General features: G+C 41.4%; 1 protein-coding gene across 5 annotated transcripts in view; it reads right to left on the bottom strand.

Moving 5' to 3' along the window:
- The window catches only part of Myof (myoferlin), a 184,033-nt gene that overhangs the window by 79,293 nt on the left and 89,050 nt on the right, over window positions 1–15,690 (bottom strand). For all 5 annotated transcript variants that reach the window (XM_023716196.1, XM_023716198.1, XM_023716197.1 and 2 more), the window contains 4 exons: window positions 8,872–9,049; window positions 8,430–8,554; window positions 2,682–2,788; window positions 282–474 (listed from right to left, as the gene is read on the bottom strand). In XM_023716196.1, coding sequence (XP_023571964.1) covers window positions 282–474; window positions 2,682–2,788; window positions 8,430–8,554; window positions 8,872–9,049 — 603 coding nt within the window. The remainder of the gene's footprint in view (window positions 1–281; window positions 475–2,681; window positions 2,789–8,429; window positions 8,555–8,871; window positions 9,050–15,690) is intronic.

Genomic DNA, 15,690 nt, shown 5'->3' with positions numbered 1-15,690 from the left:
TTAAGGTCAGCTATTAATCACTAGGCAACCTTGTGTCATGTGTTACAAACTTTGCAAAAGTATAAATAAAGCATCATTTTGTTGCTGTTGCATTAATTTTCCCCAGCAGGCAGACCAGCGACCACCTAGCCCAGCTTTTGTCTTCTTATCTATCTTTCTCATTCCTGCCACCGTTTCTTCCTGGGTAGAACTGATTGCAGTGAGACCAATGGATCCCTACCTGATCCCACAAGATCAATTCTTCCATATCATATGACATTTAGGTGGTTTAAAATTCTTACCTCTTCAGTCAGTTGCATTATCTTATCAAACCAGTCCTCAATTTCTAACAATGTGGACTTCATATCTGTGGCTTCAGACCTCATTCTGACAGCTGCCTCATGTATCTGGGTGAGAGATCTGGATCTTAATTTTTGGATCTGAGTATCAAGAATTGTGACGTTAGGTCTTCCTTCTGCGAGAGGCAAGGTATATCTAAAGACAACAAAGAGAGAGAAAGAACATTCAAAACTCTCAAATTCAATTATGTTTGGTTTCCATTTTGCAAATCACACCAATCTCCTGACTCTACAAGCACTGCCTGGTTTAAAATATGTTTGAGTGTATCTGGCATTAGCAGAACAGAAGAGGAGACAGAAAGCCTTAGGTAAGACTAAGGCCTATGGAGTCACTGAGAAGAAGGTGGAAACAGCAGCTGCGAGATACTGCTGCTCTTTTGCTTCTTAAAATCTTTGTGTGAATCCCCAAAATGATGGCAGGAGTTTTGGGTGGTTAGAGATCATCTAGCGGAAGTGTTCACTTTTGAACTTTGAATCTTAGGCAGTCTATAGGTGGGCCTTAGGAGAGCTGTGAAGTCCTGTAACTTATAGGGAAAACCACATGTCTGCGTCAACATGTAAGCTGACCTAATGATGAAGAACAGGCTGCGCAGGCAAATAGGTGAAATTGTGGTTCCACCATTTAAAATCTGCAATCTTGATCAGGTATCCAACCTCCTGTTTTCCTATCTTCAAGTGTGGGAAAATAATAGTCACTTTTTTTGGTTGCTGTGAAAAGTTAATTAATAGAGAACAGAGCCCCTTCAGAGTGGGGTCTGAGCATTAGTATCATGATCGTCTCCTCATTGTCACGCTCACATCAGATTCTTGAAAGGGTAGTTAGCTCCAAAAGGAGTAAGAACCACTTGTACAGGTCAACGCCTCCTTCAAACTGAGACCCTGGAAGTCTAATGACAGGATCCAGAGGCATGCTAGAGTGTGGCTGAGCAGGGACCAAAGTCCTTTCCTCCCACAGTGGGAGGCTGTCATCAATTCCAGGAAGTTGTACTCACATTGTCCCTATCTAGAATTTCCACTTATTTGCATTTCATCCAGCTCCTTGAATGAAAGAAGTCTTAGAATTCCCTCAAATACTGAATTTCTTGTTCAGAATGCTTAAAAAAAATTCTACTTGATTCTTCAAAAGCCGCTGTCAGAAGTGTAAGTAGATACATCTGTGTTTGCTAAACAAATCTGAAAATTCACATGCATTTTCTACATGAACATTACTACTAAGTGTTTTTGTTCTATTTCATTAAAAATTATGGCAATACAAGTGAAAAGTTAAGTTCTAATGGTGATTCTGTAAGACAAAATAAACCTGTGAAAACTAACAGTTCAAAAAACACACATGAAACCTTTGTCAACAGATCTTGACTATGAACTATAAAGGAGAAGGGCTTTGTTGATAAACCTAATGCCAGGCTTTATTTCCCCTCCTTGGGCCTCTGTGTTCTCATCTTAAAGATAGGGAGACTCAGAGATGTCTCCTTAGGATTCAGTTCTCAAATTCTCTCAACATGTACATGTGCCCCACAGTACTGATTTTAGCTGCTTTTCAATGACCTAGATAAACCACTAGAAGGCACAAGAAGACAGGGTGACTTAGAGCAGTGCCCACTGAAACAAAAACTTCCAGGGCTTCAGCAGCTTATGGAAAGTACTCAATCTTTGTTTTTTTCTAAACTTCCCAGTCCACTTCTTTATTAGCAAGTACTTAGAGTGGGCTTGGAATGACTCATTCCCACCCCCCCACACCCACCCCCCCCCACCCTGGCTTCCAAATGCCAAAAGATCTGAGCTGTTTTCCTACATCACAGTTATGAAAGATCCTCTGGCACAAGATGTATTTACTGGCTTTTCTCAACAGGGGTTTGGCCACAATTCCTTGAGCACTCAGAAAAAGAGTGAGTTAAAAGAACATTTCTAGAAATATGTTTATGGGTTAGGGACACTATTCTGAGTGGTAAAATCAACGCTTCACTTCCAGACCCCATTCCTGTAGGATCCAGAAGTCACCTTAAGGGCAGCAGACACACATGGATTGCTGTGAGAAGCACAAGCTGGCTTCTGCCTTTCCTCCCCCCTTATCCCACCCCATGTTGCCCAGGCAACCCTGAGTCTGCTTTCTGGAGTGGCGCCCTGGCCTTTACAGGCTGCTTTAGCACTGGCACCAAATCAGAAAGCAGAGTTTTTCCTGGTGGTTATTCAGAGACTCCTCTTAGTGAGGGCCTTTTAAGAAGTACAAATATTTCAAGTTCATTTTAAAACAACTATTGGAGATGATTCTAGAGCCTCTTTCAGTCCGAATTAAGGGAGGAGAGCATGTCTTGCAATGCTGAAATGAAAATAAGATCACTGTACCTTGTGTCTTCTATAACTTCATCTATCAGCTTCAACCACAATTGGGCCAGCTGGTTCGCAGGAATTTTACCTTGTATCCCTGATTTTAGAGCTTCTATGTTCAATTGCTGAAGAATTTAGAAAAAGAGGAAATAAATGGTAACTTTGCATTATACCATCATACCTGGCAAAGGCTTTACTATTACTGGGGGTGGGGGGGCAACAAAAAGATTGAATTACAGAAAAATCTAGGAGCCAGGGAGATAGCTCTGTGGCATAAGCACCCACCTGGCTAACACAAGGTCTGGAGTTTGATCCTGGTACTAAAAAAAAAGAAAGAAAGAAAATCTACAGGACTTTTAGCATACAATAATAGCTTAGCACTGTTTATTTTTCAAATTGTAATAAATAATCTGTTTAAGGAATAGTGTGACCAAAAAAAAAAGGAATAGTGTGACCTTTAAAATCATGTAAGTATTTTATATATTCAACAACTTGGGGCAGAGGGGAGATAGCTTAACAGACTAAAACGCCTGTTTAGGCAAGTTTAGGCAAGCACAGGAACCTCGGTTCAATCCCCGACACCACATGCTACTCCAGCTCTGCCTCCAGGGTGAGCTGAGCCTACCACAGAGTCCAGGCATAGTGGAGCATGCCTGTAACCCCAGTCCTGGGGTGGCTGAAAGCAGGAGGACCACCATGAGTGTGAGCTGTGTAGTGAGGTCCTGCAACAACTTTTACATTTAAAAAAAATGATACAAAGCAACCAGTCAGGATAGGTGAGAAAATCCTAAAATGGAATATAGACTAAAACAAAATGGATCTAAATACATTTCTTTTTTTAACTTAAAAACTTCAGTGTAGTACATGCAGTTTACAATCAACTTGAGAAGTCAGGACATGACATGTTATAGTTAGCTTCTTTTTTTCTAACCCAGTTCCCCTTTACTTACCCTGTCCTGATTTTTCATTCTCATTGATTTAACCATGTTATGGCACATAATGTTTGTATTCACTGAGGTATTTGGTTACTGTGCATGGTACATCTGTTTTCTACTTACTTCCATTCCTTCTTGTCTCTTACCCTTGTTTCCTTGGACATTTTCCCTGTTGTAGGAGATCCATCCTGTAGTCCTCTCCTATCCATCCTTCATTGTTCTCTTTATTTTTATTTTACCTCACTCAAATAAGAGATACCTCACAGTATTTATTTATTTATTTATTTATTTATTTATTTATTTATTTATTTTGTATTTTAGGGAAGGATCTGTAGGGTGTTCAGGGTCTCACTATTAGATTGGACTTGTAGTGATCCACCTGTTCACAGCCTCCCAAGAGCTGGGATTACAGGCGTGAGCCACCACGCCCAGTCTTAATTGCTGTCTCAGCATGCCCTGGGGGGTGGGACCAGTGCGGCAGGCCTGGGGATAGAACCCCTGGCCTCTGCGCCCGCTTGCAGGTGCTTTAATCTTCTGAGCTATTTGGCTGGCCCTATTACTTCACATTATTTAAACTTGTGTGCCTGTTTTATTTTATTAAGCATTATATTTCTACATGCAACCATTTACCTACAAATGCCTCAAATTCATCATTATTTATAGCCAAATAGTATTCCATTATATACTGATACCTCATTTTCTTATCTAGTCATCTGTTGGTGGGCACAGAGGCTGCTTCTGGGATTTAGCTGTTGTGAATTGTGCCTTTCTAAATGTTGGTATGGGGGGCCTGCCCCTTAGCTCAGTGCTTTAAGTGGCTGCTTCAACAAAGCAGTCAGGCTCAGGTTGCTGTGATTCGATCCCCACAACTCAAGCCAGCCAAACCTGCCCTGAAGGCATTCAGAGAAAAAAAAAAACAAAAACAAAAAACAAAAAACCTAAATGTTGGTATGCATGTATCACCACAGTATGGCTTAAGCTCTTTGGGGAAGACATGTAGCAGAGGGACACCTGGGTCACTTTGGAATTTCTAATTTCAATTCTATGAGAACCCTCCATGCTGATTTCCATTCCCACCAACAATGTAGGAGGGTTCTTTTTTCACCACAACCTCGCCAGAATATGTTATTGCTCAATTTCTTTTTTTTTTCTTTTTTCTTTTTTTTTTTTTTTTTGCGGAACCAGGGATTGAACTCAGGTCCTTGCACTTTCCAGGGAAGCGCTTATTCTTACTGAGCCATCTACCCGGCCCTGCTCAATTTCCTGAATGTCATTCTTTTTAAGAGTAAGATGGAATCTTAGTAATGCTTAAATCTAAATTTCTCTAATGGACATTTTTTTTCCATCTATTTGTGGATTTATTTATTTATTTTTTTAAATGTATTTTAGTACAGGGTCTACAGGGTCTCACTACACAGATCAGACTTGTAGTGATTCTTCTGTTTTCAGCCTCCTTAGTGCTGGGATTACAAGCATCGCGCCATCATGCCCAGTCTCAGTGTACCCTGGGGGTGGGGCCAGCATGGCACACCAGTTCCTGCATCTGCCTAAGCAGGTGCTTTAATCCACTGAGCTAGCCAGCCAGCCCTTATTTGTTGATATTGCATTTCTTCCTCTGTGAAGTGTCTGTCCATTACTCTTGCTCATTTCTTTTCTTTTTTTAAGACAAGGTCTCACTAGGTAGTTCAGGCTGACCTTGAACTCACTATGTAACATATAGCCCACGTTGTCCTTGAACTTACAGTGATTCTCATGACTCAATCTCTTGAGTGCTGGGATCACAGCTGTGTGCCACCATGCCTAGGTCTTGCCCATTTCTTGACAGGGTCTCTAATTTTAGGTAATTTAAATTTTTGAAGTTTTTATATATTCTAGGTAGCAGCTAATTATTTTTCAGATAAATAATATAATTACATTGAACTAACCTAAGTGACATCTGAGGATATTTTGATTATATAATCTTAGTCAGAAGGCAACAATAATCATAAACATGACTATTTATGATTACATTAGAAGGCTTGTTTTTCATGGTTGTTTATAAGAATTTTCAGTTTGAAAATGAGTGACTGTATTAAGGATAATGGAGACCATGTTTTACCCAATTAGAAAGAATACGAAGAAACTGGAGTAAGTCTTTGGTGTTGGTCTGGAATTGGGATTATTTGTATAAATTAATGGCCTTTAGTATATTGATATACAGAAATAAATGTACCTGTCTATTTGTGTGTTCATGGATGTGCAAGTTTATCTGCTGATATAGCTCAGAAAGCTGACGTATCAGCAGCAGTGAGCACTCCAGTATCCAGATCTCATTTGTCAAAAGCCATTCCCGGGGCTGGTGAGATGGCTCAGTGGTCTAAAGCACCTACTTAAAACAAGCTTAGCAAAGCGCAGCGACCACGGTTCAATCCCCCAGCACCACATGCCAGCCAGCCCCGCCCCCTGGTGCGCTGAGCTGCCCCCCCCCACACAAATAAATCAATAAAAATTTTAAAAAAAAAGCCATTCCCTATGGGAGGAACCAGAGCTCCTTCAAGAAATGATGGCCCCTTGGATAAGCAGAGAGAGCAAGAGAAAAGCATAGGTGTATTGTTGTGTCACGTTGAGCAAGTGCCAACAGGGAGCTCAAGGGAGGCTCCATCCTGAGTATTCAAAGTTCTGGCTGTAGAAAGCCATCTTCCTTTTGAACTTAGCATGCAATCAGAGCAGCTTGATTGGTGGAGAGAAAGCTGATGAGAAGAACTGAAAAAAGCTGAAGAATATTCAAAATGTAATTAGAAAAGTGGTGTAACATTCTCCAGCAATTTCCTTGAGAAGGGGATTTGGAAATTAATATTTTCACGACACTGCAAATCAATAACAACTTTACTGTATGAAAATTTAATTTAATTGTATATTTATCCTTTTATATGGTCATTATATTATTATTTTTAGATTTTTCTATAGCATCTCAGGTCAAGTATGATCTTGGTTCAGTCCTGGTAACTTTAGATCTTAGAATAAGTCAACACTAACATGATTTTTAAATACTTATTTATTTATTTGCTTTGAGACAAAGTTGAGCTATATAATTTAGCCTGGCCTGAAACTTACTATGTAGCTCAGGCTGGTCTCAAACTCTCAGTGATCCTCCTGCCTCAGCCTCTAATGTTGGAATTACAGATGTGTGCCACCACACGCAGTTAAAATTTTTATTTTTATTGTTGCAACACATCAGTTGTACGTATTAATAAGTTTCAGTGCGTAATGTTTGACACACTGTGTCCATTTGAGAAGTTTAGAAGCCTAAACTAAGTGACTCATCAAGGATCCAGGCTCCCCACTTTATAAACATCCTTAGGGCCGGCCGAATAGCTCAGCAGATTAAGGTACCTGAAAGCAGGCGCAGGGGCCAGGGGTTCAATTCCTGGGCCTGCTGAGATGGTGATTGAGACTGGGTATGGTGGCATGCCCCTGTAATCCCAGCACTTGAGAGGCTGTAAACAGGCGAATCACTTATGAATCTGTTCTAGTAGTGAGACCCTGAACACCCTGTATACCCTTCCCTAAAATATAAAAGCAAAAAAACAAAACAAAAAGAAAACCCAACAATAAAAAACCATCCTCAGCTTGTCAGCAGAGGGCACTGAGCTGTGAGTGCACACCGCCCTGGGGTGTACAGCCTGCTCACAATATAAGGGAGGCAAAGAAGCTTGCTCTCCTCTTTTTCGCTTTCTTGCCTTTCCTGACTTCTGCCACCACTAACTGTTGTTCCTTAGCCACACCACCCTGCTTTGGAGCCAGCTAATTTTGGACTGAAACCTCCATAAACTGTGAGCTACAAAACCTTTCCTCCACTAACTTTGGGTGTCAGGCATTTTGTCTGAGCAATGAGAAAAAAATAACTATGATTTTTGTATATATTAATTTCATTGCTTCTGTCCCAACAATCCTTTTCCTAAAAGCCCTCTCTGATACTTGACATTAACACAATATGGAAATCAATACACTAATACCAGGCAGATTTTATCTACACCTGATAGGGATAATGCAGCATTACCTATTTAATCAGAAATATTCCAAACATGTCTTTTTCCTCACCAATCGAGTTGAGCAGTATCAACAAGATGGTTAATCACAGGTATCCTGTCTATGCCATCAGAACCACCAGAAGAAACCAGCCTATAACCACCAAACAAGGGAAGTTCTTCATTTTAGCAAGAGTAGAAAATCTCAGACACTGGTTCTTCTAAGCCATCTCTTATCCTAGTAGATGTTTTATAACACCAACAGTAAAACCTTAGGAGTGTCATATCGCTATCGGAATAAAGCACTCTCCATATACAAATGATGGCAAAAATTATGAATTTCCTCTTCTCTCAGCCACCACTGTTTGCATCCTCCATTCTTCCATGTAAGAAAATCTTTATCTAGCCTCATGCCTACTCAGGAATAACACAGCCTTCCATAACATCTTTGATATTAAATGGGTTGTATAATTGGATTCTGGCCAATGGAAAGTGAATAGAAATAGAGAATGTTTCCTGTGGGTCTTTCCTTCACACTTGAGGCTGGGTATTATGTAAGTGGCCTCTACCTGGTGGGCCCACGATGGGAATTCCTTGGTTAGAGCAGTGCAGGGAAGTGCACAGTGGCACCCAGCAAGGGCTGTACTAGTTTGATCCACTTAGCTCAGCTGAGAGAGGTAAAGAAATGGCGCTTATCTTGTTGGCCATTGTATTTTGAAGTCTTGTGTTACAGTGGGATAGCCTGTATTGTAACTGAGACATAATGTACTCTGGTGAAAATGAAATGTACAAAAAGGAAAGAAATAAAAGAAAGATAAACTTACCAGCCTCTCTGCCATGACCAGGAGAGTGTTCACTGCATCCAGGCGATGACTTATATCCTCCCAGTATGAAGTCAGGGTGACGACTGGCTTTGTGTGTGCCCATGGCAAGTAGTAATAGTAGTTCCCTGGTATGGAACATCAGGAGTCAGTGAACACTGTCCCCTCAGACAACAGGTTTATCAAAGAGATGTGAAGACTGGACTACTGAGCAATCCACGTGCTCGTGGGATGAACGGGGGTAGTCTGCTCTGTAGGTTTATTCAGATAAACAACAAAGGAATAAATAGTTCTTTTTATTTCAATATTATGAAAATCTCTCTTCCACATTTTCCTTTCCTCTAAAAATATGCTGGGGACAATGGCTGCCAGAGGGAGAAGACGGTGCATGCTAGGGTGTACCCACTGTAAGGAAACCCAGGGAAAAGTGGTCTGGCAATCTTACCATCAAAAACAGCACGGCTATATTGAGTTGTTGATGCCAAAGGCTTACAGGTCATGTCAAACTTGTTGCCATAGTTCCCAATGCTGACTTCAAACTGAATAGCTTCGCCAACGTCTTGCAACATGGTGGCTGAATGGAACACAGCAGAAAGACAGTACTTCCGCCTTCGCTGATATTTCTATGAAGAACAAGTAGACATAAAAGTTTAAAAAGTTCCTTTTGCCTTTATTTTCATGTGGTCTTCTAGCAGATGTGATTATGAATCTAATTAATTGGTGCTAAACTAAGTACCAGCGGTTGTCCTTATACTCACACAAGTGGGAAAGCCAGGTATTGACTGCATTGCTGACTGAAATCAAGGGGGAAATATAGTTATACAAATGTTTATCTGTAGGTTACTGCTTAAGCAAATTACAGTCATGTAACAGAATGAAAGTTCACAATGACTTAAGTAGGACCATATGTGCAAACAGAAAATATTTTATTTTACTTTCTTAGTGTACTTTTGTGGTTTTGGAGATCAAACACAGGGCCTTGTGCATGTTAGGCAAGAACTCTATGTCTGAGTTTCATCTTTGGCCCCTAGGATGGTATATTTTAAGTAAAGTCAGTAAATATATTTTTAATGGACATACAAAGAAGGTATGGAAGGAAAGGACTCAGAATGTTAATACACATTTTGGAAAAGGTTGAAAGATTATGGCAAATTTTGTTTTCTAATTTATACATGCTTAATTTTTTCAATTGCTTAAGTGTTCATTTTCTAATCAGAAAAACTATCTTGTATTGTTTCTAATGCTGTTTCTTCTAACTCAGTATTGTGTATTCATTAAAAGTAAAAAAATTAAGTAAAATTATGTCTCATCCCTTCCTTTACTTTTTCTTTTTATCATTGATTTAATGAGGGAGTGTGTGTGTGTGTGTGAGGGACATGGCTGAAGGTAGGGCTCCAAATAACCATGTGAGTGTCTATTAGCCTAACAGAAATGAGCTTGAGCTCTCCAGGCCTCCTTTATGAGCCTGAACACATGAAACCTCTTTTTTTTTTTTTTTTTTCCCCCCCGGTAACGGGGATTGAACTCAGGACCCTGCGCTTGCCAGGCAAGCACTTATTCTACTGAGCTTTCTCCCCGGTCCCTTGAACACATGAAATCTCTCGAATCCATATCCTGCCCCCAAACCTGGCCCAGGTAGCATTTCTCCTTCTTCTTGCCATAGCCCTCCAACCTTTAGGACTGCTGCCTTCTCCAGTCCAACGGCATGCAATGGTCTAAGTAGCTGTCCTTCCTTATGTGCTAGGCATTCCAACACTTAATATTGTGCACATATAGGGCCTGTTCTAGAAGCCTGGAAGTATTTAGTCTCTGTGTTCACTTCCCCAGGAAGGAGGTAAGAGCACTGCTGTTTATCACAAGAGCCACATTACTTATGTGCTCCGCTGGTTAACTTATAAGACCCATAAATAATTACAAATTACATGATATATTCCTCATCAGGACACCGTTAGTTCAAAAGACCCTAGAGAAGCACTTGAGCCCTGTGCTCCTTCTGTTTGAGATCAGTGGTAATAGAGCTATCACAAGTTGGTGATGATGACTTTTTGTTGTATTTATTTTTTTCAGTTGCTACCTCACTGCCAATTTTGTAGCACAGTCTAGCAGTAAAACACTAGTTCCTTTCACCTCTGGAATCACACTAATTCCTTTCACCTCTGGAATCACACTAACTCCTTTCACCTCTGGAATCATCATAATCATTCATGTTGAATGAAGTTAGCCAGACACAGAAAGTTAAGTATCATTTGTGTTCTGTGGAAACTAACAGGAACAACAAAAAAGATGAACTGGGCCAGGGAGATAGCTCAGTAGAATAAATGCCTGGCAAGTGCAGGGTCTTGAGTTCAATCCCCGGTACCACCCTCCCCCCAAAAAAAGATGAACTGAAAATAAAAGGTGTACTATTAGATTGGGTTTTTGTTGTTGTTGTTGTTGTTGTTTTGGTTTTTTTGTGGCAGGGCTAGCCTGTCCTGGGGGTGGAGCTGGCGCAGCACATAGTGCCCAGGATTGAACCGTGATCCTTGCGCTTGCCTAATCTTGCCTCAGCAGGTGCTTTAGACCACTGAGCTATTTTACTCACCCAAGGGTGGACTATTAGTAAAAGAGGTAAGGATGGGGCAGGAAGGAGGGAGTAGTAGGAGGGGTGATACAACTGAGACATGCTGCATGCACGCGTGGGAGGGTCAGCATGAAACCTACTAATGTGTACACTTCACATGGTGGAACAATTATCATAAATTACTTGATCTTTGGAGGGTGCTCACTACCCAATTATCCATTCCTTTACTGTTCATCCACATTATGTTCCTTATTCAATAAAATGAGCCACAGGGATGGGTGGACCTTAGGCTCATTTGAGGAAAGGTGGTTTTTTTTTTGTTTGTTTGTTTGTTTGTTTATTTTCAGAACTGGGGATTGAACTCAGGCCCTGGTGCTTGCCAGACAAGCACTTATTCTACTGAGCCATCTCCTGGCCCCATCATTTGAGGAAAGGATATGGTCACATTTTACAGAAGTATTCAGATAAGCTTTTCAAAATCTTGGGAATCATTGTGCAAATATAACGGATTTTAGGACTGTGGCTCTATGGTATGAATATAGCACACTTGTGTGTTCTCATCACCAAATGTCATCCGCAGAACTTTACCTGCAAAACTGACACTTTCTAGTCATCAAATAATAAGTCTCCACTTTCCCTCTTCCAACTCCATTGCACTTCCTGTCTCCATGAATTTGACAGTTCGAAGTACCCCATTCAAGTGGAATCATGCAGTATTTGTCCCTCTGTGTCTGGTTGAATTCCCTTTTAAGTCCTCAGTATCATCCACGTTGTAGTATGTGTCAGAATTTCCTTTTTCCAGGCCAAATAACATTCCATTATAGTACTATGCCTTATTTTGTTTATCCACTAATGGCCAAATGGATTGCTTTAACCTGGGCTAATATGAACAGCACTGCTTTAAATATGGGTATACAAATATAAGTCCATGCTTCCAATGCTTTTTCGTCTACACTCAGAAGTGGAATTACTATATCATATGGTGTCTCTGTCTTTAATTTTCTGAGAACTTTGCCAGGAATTTCTAACTGTAAAATAGCTTGTAGACTTTTTTTTTGAGGGGGGTACAGGGAATCGAACTCAAGACCTTGCACTTGTCAGGCAAGCACTTATGCTGCTGAGCTGTCTCCCTGGCCCCTTGTTAGTCTGAGGTGCAGGGAGAGAAAGAAACAACCCTCTATACATCCCATCATTACAGTCTTCATTTCAGTTGAAAGAATTTTTGACATGGTATTTAAAAAATCTCCAATAACATTGTGTCAGAAATCGCTCCAGCATAAATCTTTTTTGGAAGACTTTCTCCAACATTGTTTTGCAATCTTCGCTGCACACTGAATCACTCAAGGAGCATGAAGTTGGGTGGCATTGAGAGTGTAAAGCTTCCCTACATTAATCCAGTCTCTCTATGGTAAAAACACTTGTGGGACTCAAACTACTTGTCCGGGTCTGTGGCTAACTACTCAGGACCTAGCCCTGGTTCAGTCATGCTGTGGAAATGTTGAGTTTTTGTCTGGGTTGTGTAAGAATTAAAAAGTAGGAAGTTATTCATATTAGTCAGAAATTATATATACCATATAACTTCTTTGTAAACCACTTAGGATGATATAAGAAAAGGGAAGAAACTAAAAATAGGAGACATAATTTGGGGCCTGTGTCAGGATCCAGCAGAAAATGAGCAGTATGAAAGCCAAGGACATATATTAAAGCCAGGGTCTGCAGAAAATGGGGGAATGCCCTGAGGTGGCCTGGGGGTGGGCGGGGACACTGTCTCTGGCTGTGTCTTCTCTGCCCTGCCAACCTCCACACATCCCAGGCTCTCCCTAAAACTCCCTCAGCGCTCCCACACAGCACGTACACAGTCTTCCACAGAAGCCCTGATGGCACCCTTATCCTGGAGAGGCTGAACTTTGAGAATAGTTTGGGTTTCTGGCCATTACTCAACTCCCTTGCATGTTGTGGGGATGCTGACAACAGTGGCACACCCTAAAGACCACACCCCAAGTCCAACCTCTAGAAGCAGCTCGTCTTCTGTCCCAGAGCCCCACTGTACCAGAGTAGGGCAGTTGAGGAGGATTCTGACTGTCCTTGCTCTTTCCCACTTCCCCTGTGCCCTCAGCCCACACAGATGGCAAGAGGAAGGGACAATAAACATCATTTAGAGAAGTTATGGTCCCTAGTGTTTATTCTATATCCTCCCTTAGGAGCGTTGGGGCAAAACAGCCCACACCAGTCAATTATAGTGTATCGCACACAGAAGGATGTTTCTTTCCTGGGCAGAAACTTGGGCTCTCCTGCTTGTGACCAGTGAATCCTCTGACTGTGGTAGACCAGATAACGTGGGCAGAATTTCAGAAGTATATTTGGGGAAGGAGATGAGTTTCTGTCATGCAGGATACTGACACAGGGTAGCAGTTCTCCAAAGTGTGTTGTGGGCACACAGGCACAGGACTTTGAAGGTCGGTGACAAGGAAGATATGCAGCGAAGAAAGCTGCCCACCTGCCTCCTCTAGTCTGTTCACTGAAGATGACTGACAACTAGTGGAGCTGATGGGAGAATCATGACCTGCTCTTTCAAGTGATATTTAGTGAGCCCAACCTAAAAGAGGTCACAAAAAGATTCTAATTGAGGAGCAAAATTTCAGCTTCATAAAATGCTCCCCAAATATATTAAATCACACACAAAAAGACCGGGGGGAGGACAGGGAGAACATAGTTCAAGAACAGATCTCAGACCACAGTGACAAAAACAGGGCACCTGGGCTGGGGAGATAGCTCAGGGCCAGGGAGATGGCTCAGTGGAATAAGTGCTTCCCTGGCAAGCGCAAGGGCCTGAGTTCAATCCTGTTCTGCAAAAAAAAAAAAAAAAACAGGGCACCTGTGGCAAGGCAGAGGTCTCAGAAGGCAGGAGGCACAGAATGTGCTGTGTTTGCAACATTTGCTGTTCTAGTATCTTCCTGGCTCCTTCCGTGGATGTGGCCAGGCTGGACGCTGCTGTCCCAGCTGTGCTCTAGGGAGAAGGGGAAGCCCTGGGCTATGAGGCAACTGTGTCGCTTTTCTGTTGCAGCCTCCTCAGCTCCTTCAAATCCTTTCGCTATCTGCATATGGTCAAGGACATGGGACCTTTGTAAGAGGAACAAGTGTCACAGTCATTTTCTCAGTTGACTGTACTCACTCCTGGCAGGTGGCATGGATATAATTATGTCACTTTTCTCTGGAGCTCCTCAGCCATTGTGATATTGATAGGGCCTCAGAATTCCAGCTCCTCTCCTGCTTTTTATTTATTTATTTTTATGTATTAATTTTATTGAGAAAGAAATAGCAATGAGATAGTTTCAAAACAGGTTAGTAGAACAACTGTAATAATTAACGCATTGGATATTGTTGTCTTCATAGTAGTTATTCATAGTACAAGATGCAGACATGATATCTTGTTTAAACACTGTTAGTTCAAAACTTTTTTTTGTCAGTACCAGAGATTGAACTCAAGACCCTGCGCTTGCCAGGCAATTGCTTATTCTACTGAGCTATCTCCCCAGGCCCCAAAACGTTCTTCTCATTGAACTAAGAGAAAGTAGCTGTATATCTATGCCTCTTGCCTTTTAATGCTGTTAAAAACATCTGTTTCACTTTATTTTTCTATTTCTTTTTGGTTTTTACTTTTTATTTTTATTTATTTAGTTATTTTTGCAGTACTGGGGATTGAACTCAGGGCCCTGTGCTCTTTTTGGTTTTTATTAAATTTATTACACAAGTTATTTAGCTGCCCATATTTCATTATCTAGAACAAATAAAACAAGTTCTGTTTTACATACCAGTTAATAAAATGCTATTTTCTTATGCTGTTGATATATATTATAGGCAATATGTATTACTTGCACTTTAGTTTTTGCTTGTATGTTTTATCAAATGAATGAAACAACTTTCTTTGCTATGTGTTTGTTACTTTCAGTAAAGAAAACTAGTTTACTTTTCCATTTCTGTTAATAAAGAATTTTTTATTTTACTTTTTTTTGGGTAACTTCTCTCCAACCTGGCTTAATAGTTGCTTAAAAAAAAAACCTGGGAAAAGAGCCTAGACTTAAACTGTGCTCTGGTGATGAGTAAATTAGGCATAGCAGGCCAGGCATGGTGGCACACACCTATAGTTCCAGTATGTGGAGGCTGAAGCAGAAGGATCTCAGCAAGGCCGAGGCAAGCCTGTGCTACATCAGCTCCACTAGCTGTCATTCATCTTCAGGGAATGGACCAAATGAGGAAGGTGGGCAGCTTGCTTTGGTGCATACCTACCCTGGAAGTTTGGAGGTCGCTTTCATATCCTAAGTGAGAGCTGCTGCACCAGTGCGGGAAACAGCGAACCACAAAGCTGCACTCTCGGTGGTCCACGCACCCCACAGCTGGCCAGGCACATTCATGAGCAGCCCTGTGTCTGCCCTTTAGAGCATCTGCTTTCAATTCTCACATCAGCCAAACATTTCTGACCTCACACCAAGAAACCCTGGGATGCCTCAACAGTAGTTAAACCCTTAATGTTATACTCAAGAATGCTATACTCGGGGCTGGGGAGATGGCTCAGTGGTCTAAAGCACCTACTTAAAACAAGCTTAGCAAAGCACGTGGACCGCAGTTCGATCCCCCAGCACCACATGCCAGCCAGCCCCGCCCCCTGGTGGGCTGAGCTGGCCACACACACACACACACACACAC

The sequence above is a fragment of the Octodon degus genome, unplaced genomic scaffold (assembly GCF_000260255.1).
Source record: "Octodon degus isolate 3935 unplaced genomic scaffold, OctDeg1.0 scaffold00046, whole genome shotgun sequence".
NCBI classification, from domain to species: Eukaryota; Metazoa; Chordata; class Mammalia; order Rodentia; family Octodontidae; genus Octodon; species Octodon degus.
The sequence above is the reverse complement of the archived record's forward strand: the minus strand, read 5'-3'. Positions and strand labels throughout refer to the sequence as shown.